The sequence below is a fragment of the Triticum aestivum genome, chromosome 5D (assembly GCF_018294505.1).
Source record: "Triticum aestivum cultivar Chinese Spring chromosome 5D, IWGSC CS RefSeq v2.1, whole genome shotgun sequence".
NCBI lineage: Eukaryota > Viridiplantae > Streptophyta > Magnoliopsida > Poales > Poaceae > Triticum > Triticum aestivum.
Genome location: NC_057808.1, coordinates 31,288,679 through 31,305,395, shown reverse-complemented (window position 1 = coordinate 31,305,395; position 16,717 = coordinate 31,288,679). Strand labels below are relative to the sequence as shown.

General features: G+C 48.6%; 1 protein-coding gene and 1 long non-coding RNA gene across 2 annotated transcripts; one reads left to right on the top strand and one right to left on the bottom strand.

Annotated features, from left to right (window-relative positions):
- The first annotated feature begins 6,874 nt into the window (after positions 1-6,874).
- On the top strand, positions 6,875-9,705 carry LOC123119236 (subtilisin-like protease SBT5.3). The gene is made up of 3 exons (XM_044538956.1): positions 6,875-7,076; positions 7,162-7,369; positions 7,478-9,705. Exons 1-3 carry the CDS (start codon positions 6,993-6,995, stop codon positions 9,502-9,504), a joined length of 2,319 nt encoding a protein of 772 aa, XP_044394891.1. The 5' UTR covers positions 6,875-6,992; the 3' UTR covers positions 9,505-9,705.
- A 990-nt stretch (positions 9,706-10,695) lies between these two features.
- LOC123124184 (uncharacterized) lies at positions 10,696-11,482 on the bottom strand. Its single transcript, XR_006461008.1, has 2 exons — positions 11,095-11,482; positions 10,696-10,944 (listed from the first exon to the last, which is right to left on the bottom strand). It is a non-coding gene; the product is annotated as an uncharacterized lncRNA (long non-coding RNA).
- Positions 11,483-16,717: the final 5,235 nt, after the last annotated feature.

The following is a 16,717-nucleotide window of genomic DNA, read 5'->3' as shown; positions in this document are numbered from 1 at the left end:
AAAGGGGAACATATTGTGTAGAAATACGGGCCCCAGAATGACAATCTCGTCGACTAGATGAACTAGGACGTGCGTCATGATATTGAAGAAGGATGGTGGGAACACCAGCTTGAAACTGACAAGACATTGCGCCACATCACTCCTTAGCCTTGGTATGATTTATGGATCGATCACCTTCTGAGAGATTGCATTGAGGAATGCACATAGCTTCACAATGGCTAATCGGACGTTTTCCGGTAGAAGCCCCCTCAATGCAACCGGAAGCAGTTGCGTCATAATCATGTGGCAGTCATGAGACTTTAGGTTCTGGAACTTTTTCTCTGGCATATTTATTATTCCCTTTATATTCGACGAGAAGCCAGTCGGGACCTTCACACTGAGCAGGCATTCAAAGAAGATTTCTTTCTCTTCTTTCGTAAGAGCGTAGCTGGCAGGACCTTCATACTGCTTCGGAGGCATGCCGTCTTTTTCGTGCAAACGTTGCAGGTCCTCCCGTGCCTCAAGTGTATCTTTTGTCTTCCCATACACGCCCAAGAAGCCTAGCAGGTTCATGCAAAGGTTCTTCGTCACGTGCATCACGTCGATTGAAGAGCGGACCTCTAGCTCTTTCCAGTAGGGTAGGTCCCAAAATATAGATTTCTTCTTCCACATGGGTGCGTGTCCCTCAGCGTCATTCGGAACAGCTAGTCCACCGGGACCCTTTCCAAAGATTACGTGTAAATCATTGACCATAGCAAGTACGTGATCACCGGTACGCATGGCGGGCTTCTTCCGGTGATCTGCCTCGCCTTTGAATTGCTTGCCTTTCTTTCGACATTGATGGTTGGTCGGAAGAAATCGACGATGGCCCAGGTACACATTCTTCCTGCTTTTGTCCAGGTATATACTTTCAGTGTCATCTAAACAGTGCGTGCATGCGTGGTATCCCTTGTTTGTCTGTCCTGAAAGGTTACTGAGAGCGGGCCAATCGTTGATGGTTACAAACAACAACGTGTGCAGGTTAAATTCCTCCTATTTGTGCTCATCCCACGTACGTACACCGTTTCCATTCCACAGCTGTAAAAGTTCTTCAACTAATAGCCTTAGGTACACATCAATGTCGTTGCCGGGTTGCTTAGGGCCTTGGATGAGAACTGGCATCATAATGAACTTCCGCTTCATGCACATCCAAGGAGGAAGGTTATACATACATAGAGTCACGGACCAGGTGTTGTGATTGCTGCTCTGCTCCCCGAAAGGATTAATGCCATCCGCGCTTAAACCAAACCATACGTTCCTTGGGTCAGCTGCAAACTCAACCCAGTACTTTCTCTCGATTTTTCTCCACTGCGACCCGTCAGCGGGTGCTCTCAACTTCCCGTCTTTCTTACGGTCCTCACTGTGCCATCGCATCAACTTGGCATGCTCTTCATTTCTGAACAGACGTTTCAACCGTGGTATTATAGGAGCATACTACATCACCTTCGCAGGAACCCTTTTCCTGGGGGGCTCGCCGTCAACATCACCAGGGTCATCTCGTCTGATCTTATACCGCAATGCACCGCATACCGGGCATGCGTTCAGATCCTTGTACGCACCGCGGTAGAGGATGCAATCATTAGGGCATGCATGTATCTTCTGCACCTCCAATCCTAGAGGGCATACGACCTTCTTTGCTGCGTATGTACTGTCGGGCAATTCGTTATCCTTTGGAAGCTTCTTCTTCAATATTTTCAATAGCTTCTCAAATCCTTTGTCAGGCACAGCATTCTCTGCCTTCCACTGCAGCAATTCCAGTACGGTACCGAGCTTTGTGTTGCCATCTTCGCAATTGGGGTACAACCCTTTTTTGTGATCCTCTAACATGCGATCAAACTTCGGCTTCTCCTTTTGACTTTCGCATTGCGTCCTTGCATCGACTATGACCCGGTGGAGATCATCATCATCGGGCACTGGTTCCTCTTGATCTTCAGCAGCTTCCCCCCTTGCAGCATCATTGGACACATCGTCTGGTTCCTCTTGATCTTCTGCAGCTTCCCCCGTTGCAGCATCACCGTATTCAAGGGGCACATAGTTGTCATCGTCCTCTTCTTCTTCGCCGTCTTCCATCATAACCCCCATTTCTCCGTGCCTCGTCCAAACATTATAGTGTGGCATGAAACCCTTGTAAAGCAGGTGGGCGTGAAGGATTTTCCGGTCAGAGTAAGACTTCGTATTCCCACATATAGGGCATGGACAACACATAAAACCATTCTGCTTGTTTGCCAGCCACTTCGAGAAAATCATGCACGCCCTTCATGTACTCGGAGGTGTGTCTGTCACCGTACATCCATTGCCGGTTCATCTGCGTGCATTATATATAATTAAGTGTGTCAAAAACCATTACAGAACATCATGAATAGATAATTAAGTGACCAAATTAATAGAAGTTCATCATCACATTAGAACCAAAGTACATACATAGTTCTCATCTAACAACATATATATAGCTCTCCAGAGCATCTAATTAATTAAACCATACATTGAAACTATGTAAAACATTTCAATGCGAAAACAAATGCGATCATAATCGCAACCAAGGTAACAATTGATCCAACGGCATAATGATACCAAGCCTCCATTGCATCCATCTTGATCTTGTGATCATCGACGACATCCGCAACATGCAACTCCAATATCATCTTCTCCTCCTCAATTTTTTTATTTTTTCCTTCAAGTAATTGTTTTCTTCTTCAACTAAATTTAACCTCTCGACAATAGGGTCGGTTAGAATTTCCGGTTCAACCACCTCCTAGATAAATAAAATCTATGTCACGTTGGTCGGTATATTTGTCATAAACAATAAATGAATCAAATAGTTATAAAAAGATAATATATACCACATCCGAATCATAGACAGGACGAGGGCCGACGGGGGCGGATAGCAAAACCATCGCACTATGTAATAAGAAGGAATAAAATAGTAAGAAAATTAGACAAGTATCTATCTAAAGTAAGATTTTTTTTTTCAAAAAGAAGATAAGAACAAGAGGCTCATCACGGTGGTGCCGGCGACGAGATCGGCGCGGGCGGTCGACGACGGTGAAGACGGGAATGGGACGTGACGGGCCGCTAAACCTAGACAAATCTTGAGGAAAATGGAGCTTTGAGGTCGAGCTTCGAGAGGACAAAGCTTAACTAGTGTGGCTCGGGCATTTCATCGAACACCTCATCTGCATAGGAGGTGAGCTAGAGCACCACAAAGCCCTCCCCTCGCCGGCCAGAGAAAAACAGAGCACTGGAGTGCTCTGCTCGCGGGCGAGGGGTATATATAGGCACCTCATTGGTCCCGGTTCGTGGCATGAACCGGTACTAAATCCGGGCCTTCTGTCCCGGTTCATGCCAAGAACCGGGACCAATGGTTGTGGGCCAGGAGCGAGGCCCATTAGTCCCGGTTCGTGCCTCGAACCGGGACAAATGGTTCCATACGAACCGGGACCAATGCCCACGAGGCCCCGGCCGGCCCCCTGGGCTCACGAACCGGGAGGAATGCCCCCATGGGTTCCGTTTCGTGACTGAACCGGGACTAATGGGCTTGCCATGCCCGAACGAAAGCCCTGTTTTCTACTAGTGATACATTCCCTTTTATTTATTTTGATGACAAGTATTTCCGGATGGAGGGAGTATTATCTAGTACTCCCTCCGTTTTCCTAAATATTTGTCTTTTTAGAGATTTCAAATAGTTATCACATACGGATGTATATAGACATATTTTAAAGTGTAGATTCACTCATTTTGCTCCGTATGTAGTCACTTGTTGGAATATATAAAAAGACTTATATTTGTGAACGGAGGGAGTATTAATGAATAGTGCTGACTCCAAAACAGAAACGGCCCCCGCGTCGTCTGCTTGGGTGACCCGTGCGGCGGCTCAGATCCCTTTTTTTCGGCGGCTCCCCATGCGACCTCCCCTCGCCGCCGCGGGGCTCGCTGGTGGCGGCGGGGTTCCATTCCCGTGGTGATTTGGACGGCGTTTAGCGATCTGTATGCAGCGACTTGGATGCTGTGAAAGGCAAAAGTTGAAGTGGCGGCAACGTAGGGCTCGATTCAGCGGGATGCATGGCCGTGGGGTGGCCAGATCGCCACCAATGTGATGCCGGCCACCACTCATGAAAGTCGTGGTCACCAATGGAAGCAGCTACCCGTGGTGTCGTCTGTTCGTCAGGAGGAGCACAAGAACCACTCATCATCATGGACTGAAGGTCCGCTTGCACTCATCCCAATGGCTGCCTCATGTGTCATCCTTGATCAGGGGCATCCTAACTGGTGCATGAATGGGGAGCCGAGATCCAATCTGGGAGCATGCTCATGCCATGGTCGTTGCCCTTGGGGTGGCTTTTTGGCGTCGGGCGTGGCAGGTTGGGGCGGTGGCCAAGCTCAGTTGTCGCGCGCATCTTCAGCGGGGAGGCGCAGTCATGGTGGTCTTCCAGTCGGGCTCTAGCTCAATGTTGGGTGGCGACATGAATCTGCCAGCATGCTGATGGGTGGTTACTGGCCAGACGATGGTCACCTGAGATGATTGAACTTGTATGATCTGCGTTCATAAGCGAGGAAGTTGGAGATAGTGGCTGCGAGTGATGCTGTCGTCTCATGCAGACCGGCCTCGGCTGCCACTTGTGAGGAAGGTGCATGGCCTCTGGAGTGTCTCAAACTCAGGATTTGGCGGTGCCACTATCCTTTCTCCTCGTTAAAGACTTCTTTGGGTGGTGGCGAGTGGCTCCTTCGAGTCTCGTCAGCTTACCTGTGTGGACAAGGTCATCGCTCTGCGCAAGGACCGTGCGCATATGCAGCTATTGGGATGGAGGAAAGTGGAGGAGACAACATAATTGACTTCGATTTGGGTGGTACTTCTCAAGTATCCAATCTTGAGCTCCCGGGTGAAAATTTTGGCCTGACCCTTTGGTTATATCTGGCAATGGCGGCGTTCTTTACGTCATTACCATGATGATAGCATTGCTCGGAGTTTGCTCAGATTTGATCTTCAGGGTGAAAACCATTATCCTACTTTCGGTGGTTGGATCCGGCGGCGACGACGCTTGGACTCCATTCCCTTCCTGGAGGCGTCGCTGTTGGAGAACACCTCTCATAGTCCTTATGTTGTCAAGAGATGATTGGCGTAGATGGTCACTGATGTATATCGTCAATTGTTGTTTTTATTGCTTGGGTTTCCCCCCCTCCGCATAGGCATGGCTTTGGTCTTATATGACTTTGCCTTTTACCGGTGTGGTTGGTTAGTGCGTGTGTTGTGTTGGCTGTGTGCATCCTAGTTATGCAGATGCCGGGTATGTATTCATTATGATTGTATACCTCGATGCTACTTCCTCCGTCCCACGATATAAAAGCATTTTTGACATTACACTAGTGTTGAAGACGTTTTTATATTATCGGAGGGAGTACATTATAAGTCAATAAAAAGCACCCTTGATCGAAAAAGTATTAATGAATATTTTACTGTCCCGCTTCTGGCAAACGACCGACCATTGGTACGGCATCACGGACTGGCCAGTCTCCAGATCTGCGGTTGCATGGCCAGTCTCGTGCAGGAAACTCATCAAGATAAGCAAATTGGAGAAAAATCAGGAACTGAATTCATGGGTGGACTGAACCTTCCTTTTTCTTACCTGCTCAAAGACAGCAGACACTCCAGAAGATGAACTCAGCGCAACTTGTAGTCCTACAGGCTGGTTTACTGAACTTTCAGATCCAACTGAACCCTGCACGCGCTCTGTACAACTTAAATAGAAGTTCCTGCCAATCCATGCTACAACAGAGTTTACAGCGCAAGGAAAGTCACCTCTGCGGATACTTCATCCAGCTTGCGAGTTGCATCTGATTTTGCAATATCACACGCCGACAGGGATAGCACGGTCGGAGCCATGGCAAGAACTGCCCTGTAGTACTCAAGGTTTCTTCTACATAAACGAAGGAATGGGTCAGAAGGGGCACGCGTGGTGGAGGAGCGACTATATATGCAACTGCTTATGTAATTGCTCCTATGTTTTTCCCGCTCCTGTAGTGAAACTAGAAATGGATCGGCCGAGCACTGGGCACGTGACCTCACACAGGCATGCACTTGTCACAGCTTACACCCTGCTATGTATCCAGCATTCAACACAATTGCCCATCCAGCAGGCAAAGATAACCAGATTGTCTCAAACTAAAAATTCAGCCAACAAAAACCATGTTGGCAATGGGAAATCAGTTCACAGAATCACTAAGACAGATCAACAATCATATGTACACCACTCTGCATGCACGAGGATACTGTCAAAAAAATTCAGAAATCACCGCACCATTGTGCAAGCAGATATATATACGCATGATTTTGGATAACAGTAACCTGAATAAACTAGAAAAACAAAATCGAATAAGCCGAAACACTATTCTCGGAATATTAATTTGGTACGCAACAGTGTTTGTGTGACCGGTGTTTACATACCCGCTGAATAAACCGAAATATATACCCATACCCACCCTGAAAAAAGAGAACATAACTTTGAATGAACAGTACCCTATGCTTCTGCGTGAACAGAAAACTGAGGAAAATATATTTAAAAAACCCTAAGATATTTTTAAACAAAAGTGGTAAAGGATTGTTTTCCTTTTTTTCTATATTACCCACTGTCGAAAAAATTATGTGGGGTGATTACATGGGTTTATGGAGGGAGTAGAGTACCCAACCCAATTTGCTCCGACAAAACCTCCACGTAACCCCTACACCGGCCGAATGAACACCCTTGTTAGTAGGGGTCAGTCAGTTGGGTGTTGAAGCGTTCCTGCGGCTAAGCGATCCGCTCTGCTCTGCTGCTGTCGCCGTAGCCTCGCCGCAGTCAGAACCAGCCAAATATAGAGCCTCCTCTCCGTGATCCGCGAATGAAGCTCTATTTACACCGGCACGCCGCGGTCGGGGTCCACTTGCAAGTACCACACCACCTGGCCGGCCGCCGGCGATACCACGACTGAAGAAGAAGAAGATGGCGGGCCGGGCGCTGCTCATCCTCGCCGCCGTCCTCCTCCTGTGCGCCGCCGAGTGCCGCCTCGTCCACGCATGGAAGAGGGTATGGAAGCAAACCTGACGACGAACGCCGTCGTTGCATGTTTCTTTAGCCTTCATTTCACCGTCTTGATCTGATGCATGCGCAGTCGTACGTGGTGTACCTGGGAGCGCACCCTTATGGCCGCGAGGCCACGACGGAGGACCACGCGCGCGCCACCGAGTCGCACCACGAGCTCCTCGCTTCCGTCGTCGGGAGCAAGCAGGCGGCGAGGGACGCCATCTTCTACTCCTACACCAAGAACATCAATGGCTTCGCCGCCTATCTCGAGGAGGAGGTGGCCACCCAGATGGCAAGTAAGGAACCCATTCATTCGTTCATCAGTCAATCTCATTTACGGTTATTATCCCTTGATTGATTGATTAACTGATTGGTTGGTTGGTTGGGCGATTGATGGAGAGCAGAGCACCCGGATGTGCTGACGGTGATGCCGAGCAAGATGATGAAGCTGCACACGACCAGGTCCTGGGGCTTCATGGACATGGAGAGGGGCGGCCAGGTGCTCCCGGACTCCATCTGGAAGCACGGCAAGTTCGGCCAGAACGTCATCATCGCCAGCCTCGACAGCGGCGTCTGGCCGGAATCCAACAGCTTCAACGACGAGGGCATGGCCCCGGTGCCCAAGCGCTGGAAGGGCTCCTGCACCGACACCGCCAAGTACGGGGTGCCCTGCAACAAGAAGCTCATCGGCGCCAAGTACTTCAACAAGGACATGCTGCTGTCGCACCCGGCGGTGGTGGACCGCAACTGGACGCGCGACACCGAGGGCCACGGCACGCACACGCTCTCCACCGCCGCCGGCCGCTTCGTGCCGCGCGCCAGCCTCTTCGGCTACGCCAACGGCACCGCCAAGGGCGGCGCCCCGCGCGCCCGCGTCGCCGTCTACAAGGTCTGCTGGACCGGGGAGTGCGCCACCGCCGACGTCATCGCCGGCTTCGAGGCCGCCGTCCACGACGGCGCCGACGTCATCACCGTCTCCTTCGGCGTCGACGCGCCCCTCGCCGATGCCAGCTCCTACTTCCACGAGGCCGTCACCCTCGGCTCCCTCCACGCCACCATCCACGGCGTCGCCGTCGTCTGCTCCGGGGGGAACGCCGGGCCCTTCGAGGACACCGTCGTCAACTCCGCGCCATGGGTCACCACCGTCGCCGCCAGCACCGTCGACAGGGACTTTCCCGACCAGCTCACCCTCGGCAACAACGCCACGATGAGGGGGATAAGCCTTGAGGCATCCGACCTTCACTCCAACAAGCTCTTCCCGCTCATCAACGGAAGCAGCGCCGCGCTCCCCAACTGCACCGTCAACCTTGCCACAAACTGCGCCACGGGCTGCCTTGACCCGGCCAAGGTCAAGGGCAAGATCGTCGTGTGCGTCCGCGGTGGGGATGTCCCGCGGGTCATGATGGGGATGACCGTCCTCAACGCCGGCGGCGTCGGGATGATCCTTGCCAATGGCGAGATGGATGGCAACGACATCCAAGCCGACCCGCACGTGCTCCCGGCCACAATGATCACCTACACCGAGGCCGTCTCGCTCTACAACTACATGTCGTCCACCCCGGAGCCGGCGGCCAACATCTCGCCGTCCAAAACGGAGCTCGGCGTCAAGAACTCGCCATCCATCGCCGCCTTCTCCGCTCACGGGCCCAGCGGCACGCTGCCCTACGTCCTCAAGCCGGACGTCGCCGCGCCGGGGGTGGACATCCTCGCCGCCTTCACGGAGTACGTCAGCCCCACGGAGGTGGCCGCCGACAAGCGCCGCTCCGAGTATGCCATCATGTCCGGCACGTCCATGGCGTGCCCTCACGTCTCCGGTGTCATGGGCCTCCTCAAGGCGGCGCACCCCAACTGGAGCCCCGCTATGATGCGATCCGCGGTCATGACCACCGCGCGCACCCAGGACAACACCGGCGCGCCTATGCGCGAGATGGACGGCAAGGAGGCCACCCCGTTCGCCTACGGCTCCGGCAACGTGCACCCGAACCGCGCCGTTGACCCGGGCCTCGTCTACGACATCACCCCCAACGGCTACTTCACCTTCCTCTGCTCCCTCGGCTTCTCCACCAAGGACCTGAGCAGGCTCAGCTCCGGCAAGTTTACATGCCCGGCCAAGCCGCCCCCGATGGAGGACCTCAACTACCCATCCATTGCGGTGCCGGCGCTGCGCCACAGGATGACGATCAAGAGGCGGCTCAAGAACGTGGGCCGGCCCGGGACGTACCGCGCATCGTGGCGCGCGCCTTTCGGGGTCAACATGACCGTTGACCCGACGGTGCTCATATTCGAGAAGGCCGGCGAGGAGAAGGAGTTCAAGGTGAAGGTGGCGTCGGAAAAGGACAAACTCGGGAGGGGCTACGTCTTTGGGAAGCTCGTCTGGTCTGATGGGACCCACTATGTGAGGAGCCCCATCGTGGTAAATGCCCTGGATTGAGATTTTCATTTTTGTGGTGTGTAGCCCAAGGGAAGGAAGTGTCAGGAGTTTAGGAATTTTCTTTTTTAGTTTACTGAGAATGAGATGAGTTTATAGGTTTTAGCTCTCCTGGTTGCTAATAAATAAACGCTGAATCTATTTTGGCTCTAGAGTGTAAATAAAGTGCAAAGTTTTCTTTCTTGTAAATTCCCCCTTTCTAGATATTGTGGTTGATGGAATTTTCTTTATGTGTTCTCCTCTAATTCGGTTTCAATTGAAAATATTATTCATAATGAAAACTTTAAATTGTCACTTCATTATATTTAACGAAACAATGCTCTATATTTACAGAAATACTAACTGACGAACATTCCATGGGAAGGGAATATTTTGTATGTTGGTGCTTAAAATAGAGAATATATATGAAGGATATCAAGCCCAAAAGCCTATTGAACGAGCATACCCTAAAAAGGTTAACAAACAAATTGTCATCAAACGTGCTATTGAAATAGCATACTCTAAAAAGGTTAACAAACAAATTACCATTGAACGCCATGTTCGAAATGGAAAAAGAAGGGACCTATGTCTGCAGTATATGTTAGGCTGCAATACTCTTTGGACTCTTATCTTTTCATGCCTCCCAAGTTTATGACGATGATCATTTGTTTTGAGAGCATTGACGGGGCTAGCGGTCATAATTGTTGGGATATGCGGTATGCAGGAAGGTCTCTTTGCAACATTGTGACTGAGAATTCAGACATGTGAGGTCATAGGTGAGACGATGATGATGCCACAGCTGCAGGCGCTTAGGGGGTGATTTGTCTGTGTGTTGTACTTGGTAGGCTTTCCGACATGGCTTGGTTTGGCTGTAATATCTGTTTATCGGTAGGTATGTTGTGAGGTGTTTCACACGTTTTTCTCAAATATAACCGGGCCTTGTAGGGTTTTCCAGCCAAGTTTTTCTTGTAAACGGATCATTTCTCCCTTAGATTGATTTTCTGAAATTTCTTTGGCGATAAATAACTCATCAATGGTTGTTCCGTCAAAAAGGAATTTATCCGAGTACACGGGTCTTGATGATCCTAAGCTTGCCGAAACTGTTATCACAAGAATGTATTGTGTCCCCAAGCATCCTGCATTCTCCACGCTTCCCAAATTGAGCACCTTAATTATTATAACTGAGATGGTAATACTAATTAACTCGACTGGATGTGCAAGCAAAATGCTGCTTTATTTCTTGTGACCCGACTTGCTGCAATACAATCTAATTAATTAATTAATTAAACTCGAATGCCAAATTGTTGAATCGAGGGACCCTGCGTAGCAACGGTTGGATGGGGACACGAATGGCAGTCGTACCCAGTCGACGGGGGCACTCCTCTTCGTCCGACGAGAGATCCTCCGCAACGTCGTCCATGAACCCCACCTCCTTCATTGTCATCTTGCTCTGTCGTTGTTGCTCTATTCACATCAATTGTGTTGTGTGCGTCGATCGAGAAGGAATCCACAATTAGTACAACTTGAGGTTTAGAACAAGAAAAACATGATGAAGTTGCTTTGTTTATGGAATTAATATGTGCAACTAGCAATGTACGAACATGTATAGCTCACCGGCGGTCTTGTTGAGTTTGGTATCATCCTGGAGGCGGCGGCGGAGGTGGTAGGATACAAGGATGATGCTGGTCGACACCACAGCCACCAACGCCACCAACCCAAGGCTTCCAATGTTGCTCCGGTCCATTATGAATAGATGCAAGAAGCTAGCTTGTGCTTGGTCGGTGCTGCCTTTATTTCTGACTCTGAGTGGAGAGATGGCGGAGGTAGCTAATATATATGTCGTAGTGAATCTGATGAGGAGAAGACGACGACGACGGGTGAGACACGAGACATGCGTGGGTACGTGCCGTCTCGTATGAAAGAGCCCTCGAGTATGCATGCACCTCGTTATGGACTGACACAATCCGTTTGCGGCGACATGGCTTTGACAAAAGCTCTAAAAGGTTCTTTTCGCCTATGTGATCTTGTGTGTTATGTTCCTGCTTTTGTGTTTTTTTATTTGATTTGAGATATGTTTTGGTCCTGTTTTACTTGCTTGCACGACGGAGTAGGTAGTGCCATGCGATCTTTATAGAAACGCCAATTACAAGATAGACATATACAGTCACACCCTCATAAATCTATGGCTTGATGTACTGTCTTTTGTATTGTACCGCATATGTGTTGGGTTGGGCGTGTACATCTTAGATATGCAAAGGTCGGCATGAACTCTTATTTCTTATAAGATAGGATTCCTTATTGGACCCTGTTTAAAAATATGCTTCCCCATTTGGCGCTAAAACAATATTTCTACCCAATTAGGCACTCTATCTAAAATATTGTGTCATATATGACATTGCCATCCATTTTTTTCCGTCAAACAGTGTTAACTAACTCGTGAAAAGACTATTTTTTTTCTGGTCTAATATGTGACCAAAAATGTCTAGGACACAACAAAACTTGATGTTGACCATGTCGAGCTTGGGGCAGAACAAGGAGTCCATTGGAACGATCGGTAGCCGCCAGTGATGAGTGACGACGAGACCATGGTCGCCAGAAGCACAACCGTGCACTACAGCAGGATGCTACTAACGCGACACTAGTATCAGATATCCTTCGACCAAACTGTGTGCGATGCATTAATCACAAACTGTGTTCTAATAAAATTGTCATCAATAAGACGAATTGTGTGCGATGGCGGAGACATCAAGCACGATTCAGATTAAAGCTGCGTGTGCGATACGTGGCATACAGTTGATCCATACGAACTGTTTGCCATGAGCCAGAACAACAGAAACGGTCAGCAAAATCAAGGTGTGTGCGATATATGGCATAAAGTTCACTTGAATGAACTATTTGCGACTAGCCAACACAATAGAAACGGTCAGCCAGATCAAGGTATGTGCGATATACGATATACAGCTCACTCGGATGAAGGGTTTGTGACGAGCCTGATACGTCCATTTTGCATCATGTTTTCCTACTGTTATTTATAATGTTTTTATGCATAATAACACTTTATGGAGTAATTCTAATGCATTTTCTCTCATAATATGCAAGCTTTACACAAAGAAGGAGAATGCCGGCAGATGGAATTCTGGACCTGAAAAAGTTATGTCTGAGATACCTATTCTGCACATCTCCAAATGAGCTGAAATTTTACGGAGAATTATTTTGGAATATATAACTAATATTGGACAAAAGAAATACCAGAGAGGGGCTGCCAGGTGCCCACAAGACACCAGGGTGCGCCAGCCCCCCAGGCGCGTCCTGGTGGGTTGTGGGCAGCCCAGCCCACATCCAGTGCCCATCTTCTGGTACATAAGGTCTTTGACCTAGAAAGAATAAGGAGAGGACCTTTGGGACGGAGCGCCGCAGTCTCGAGGCGGGACATGGGCAGGAGCACTTTTTCCCTCCGGCGGAGCGATTCCACCGGGTGAACTTCCCTCCCGGAGGGAGAAATCGAAGCCATCGTCATCGCCAACACCCCTCTCATCTTTGGGAGGCCAATCTTTATCAACATCTTCAACAGAACCATCTCATCTCCAAACTCTAGTTCATCCCTTGTGTTCAATCTTTGTACCAGAACCTCATATTGGTACCTATGGGTGACTAGTAGTGTTTATTACATCTTGCAGTTGATTCCTATATGGTTTATTTGGTCGACGATTATATGTTTAGATCCATTATGCTATTTACCCCTCTGGTCTTGAGCATTAATATCATTTGTGAGTAGTTACTTTTGTTCTTGAGGCCACGGGAGAAGTCATGTTGCAAGTAATCATGTGAATTTGGTATTCGTTCGATATATTGATTGTATGTATGTTGTGATTCCCTTAGTGGTGTTATGTGAACGTCGACTACATGACACTTGACCATCTTTGGGCCTAAGGAAATGCATTATGGAGTAGTTATTAGATGATGGGTTGTTAGAGTGACAGAAGCAACCCTAGTTTATGCGCTATTTCGTAAGGGACTAATTTGGATCCATATGTTTAATGCTATGGTTAGATTTTATCTTAATACTTTTCTCGTAGTTGCGGATGCTTGCGAGAGGGTTAATCATAAGTGGGAGTCTTGTTCAAGTAACAACACCACCCAAGCACCGGTTCACCCACATACTATATTATCAAAGTAGCGAACGCGAATCAAACCAACATGATCAAAGTGACTAGATGAAATTCCTATGTGCCCTCAAGAACGCTTTGATTATTATAAGAGATCGTTTTGGTCTGTCCTTTGCCACAAAAGGATTGGGATACATTGCTGCACTTGATATACCATTACCGTTACTTGCTCGTTACAAATTATCTTGCTATCAAACTATCTGTTACCTACAATCTCAGTGCTTGCATAAATTAGCTTGCTGAAAACCGCTTGTCATTTTCCTTACGCTCCTTGTTGGGCTTGACACTCTTACTTATCAAAAGGACTACGATTGATCCCCTATACTGGTGGGTCATCAAGACTCTTTTCTGGCGCCGTTGCCGGGGAGTGAAGCGCTCTTGGTAAGTGGAAATCGTTAAGGAAAATTTTATATTACGTGCTGAAATTTATTGTCACTTGTCACTATGGAAAGCAATCCTTTGAGGGGTTTGTTCAGGGTATCTTCACCTCGACCGAAAAAATAAAGAGTTGCCCCTCAACGTACTGCACCTACTAAAAGTATTAGTTATGAAATTCCTTCGGGTATGATAGAGAAACTGCTAGCTAATCGTTATGCAGGAGATGGAACGAAACATCGCAACTTGCACCTTATATATGTGGATGAAATTTATGGATTGTTTAAGCTTGCAGGTTTACTCGGAGATGAAGTTAAGAAGAAGGTTTTCCCTTTATCTCTGGGGGAAAAGCACAATAGACTGATTCCAGTGCTCTCATCCGGCGAGCGTGGCTCCGGTGTCGCACACATGGCGCGCTGTGCGGTGGGAGGTTCATTTCGTAGGCGGCCGCCGGTGTGATTCTTTGAAGGTGATGGCGGCGTGCAAGGCGCAGAGGCCAGGCGACGCGGGCGTCCATGAGCGCAGCAGCGGCAGCCGCTTCATTCCACGCGCCACCCCGAAGGGCGGTGGTGTTCTGGCCATGGAGTGCACGCACGACGGCGGCCGTGTGGAGCCCAAAGGCCGGCGTCATCTAGGTGAGCCCAAAGATCTCTTCTTTTCTTAAAATTTCATTCATTTGGGCTCGGTTTGGGATTTCAAAAATGGGGACAAATTCTAGGGTTTCAGTTTCGGACGAAATAGGGGAAATAATTGGGATTTCACTTAACCATAGATACCCTCCTTCTATTTTCTTAATGGGATTTAATCCGTGCTAACTAACATAAAAACTTGATATGGAAACGTGGCGTAGTTAAACTAACTGAACTTGTTAATTATCATGAAACTTTGACTAGCACTAATCCAGTAGCAATTTAGACATTAACCGAAATCTCTTAACCTTAGAGCTTAACCGAATAAGAGGGCTGACCTTAATCATGAACCATTAATCTTAACCTTAATCTTTAAAACATAATCAAGATCGTTAACTTAAGAAGATCATATTTAGGGATCTAATCTAGGCTTAACTAGCTCAAGGTACCATTGTTAGTTATTAATATAGTAGGATTGTTGTTATTGGATCTTATGCCTAGTCATTAGATCACCTAAAACGTGATGAACAGAGATGTAGAATAGGATCTTACCACCAATATGGAAGCAGCCATTGGTGTAGGCGATGCGAAGTCCCATGCCTACTCGATGCAGGCGTGATGCAGGCTCGGTGTAGATGCTCACAGCAGGTAGCGGCATCCCTCCGGGCGCCAGTGGCACTTCTCTGGCACCGGAGCAGAGGTAGGAGCAGGCCTTCCCGTCGCACAGCGCTCCCCCAGATCGGATTAGGGTTTTGGGATTTAGGAGGATAGAGTAGACGCACGTGAATACGTCCGATCATGCGTGGCCGGCTGCCCCCTCTTTATATGTGGCGCTGACAATCAGGGGCCTAAACCGTGTTGGTTTGTATCGCCCCCGATCAGGGCGCGTTACTTGGGGTCGAGAGGGCACGCACTTTGGTTCGTGACCCCCTCCCCTAAAGGTTACTTTTTTCTGGTTTATCCTTTTGACCCATTGGGCCATAGATCAATTCCGATAGTAATGTGGCGGCAACACACTCGGGGTTGCGTCAGCGTGTCGGGCTGGCTCGATAGGGCCTTCATGATCCACCTTGTCGCTTACGTCACCGAGAGCTCCATGGGCATCGTGTCGATCGGCTCACTTTCAGGACCATTCATATGGGGCCCCCAGTATGATCGTGTGCCAGCCCCAACTGCTGTCAGATCACGGCCATGCGGAGCCCGAAGGCCGGAGTCATCTAGGTGAGCCCCAAGATCTCTTGTTTTCTTAAAATTTCATTCATTTGGGCTTTGTTTGGGATTTCAAAAATGGGGAAAAATTCGAGGGTTTCGGTTTCGGACGAAATTTTGAAAATAATTGGGATTTCACTTAACCATAGATCCCCTCCTTCTATTTGCTTAACAGGATTTAATCAGTGCTAACTAACATAAAAACTTGATGCGGAAACGTGGCATAGTTAAACTAACTGAACTTGTTAATTATCGTGAAACTTTGACTAGCGCTAATCCAGTAGAAATTAGACATTAACCGAAACCTCCTAACCCTAGTACTTAACCAAACCAAAGGGCTAACCTTAATCATGAACCATTAATCTTAACCTTATTCATTAAAACGTAATGAAGATCGTTAACTTAAGCAGATCATCTTTAGGGATCTAATCTAGGCTTAACTAGCTCAAGCTACCATTGTTAGTTATTAATCCAGTAGGATTGTCGTGATTGGATCTTATGCCTAGTCATTAGATCACCTAAAACGTGATGAACAGAGATGTAGAATAGGATCTTACCACCAATATGGAAGCATCCATTGGTGTAGGCGATGCAAAGTCCCATGCCTACTCGATGCAGGCATGATGCAGGCTCGGTGTAGATGCTCACAGCAGGTAGCGGCATCCCTCCGGGCGCCAGTGGCACTTCTCTGGCACCGGAGCAGAGGTAGGAGCAGGCCTTCCCGTCGCACAGCGCTCCCCCAGATCGGATTAGGGTTTTGGGATTTAGGAGGATAGAGTAGACGCACGTGAATACGTCCGATCATGCGTGGCCGGCTGCCCCCTCTTTATATGTGGCGCTGACAATCAGGGGCCTAAA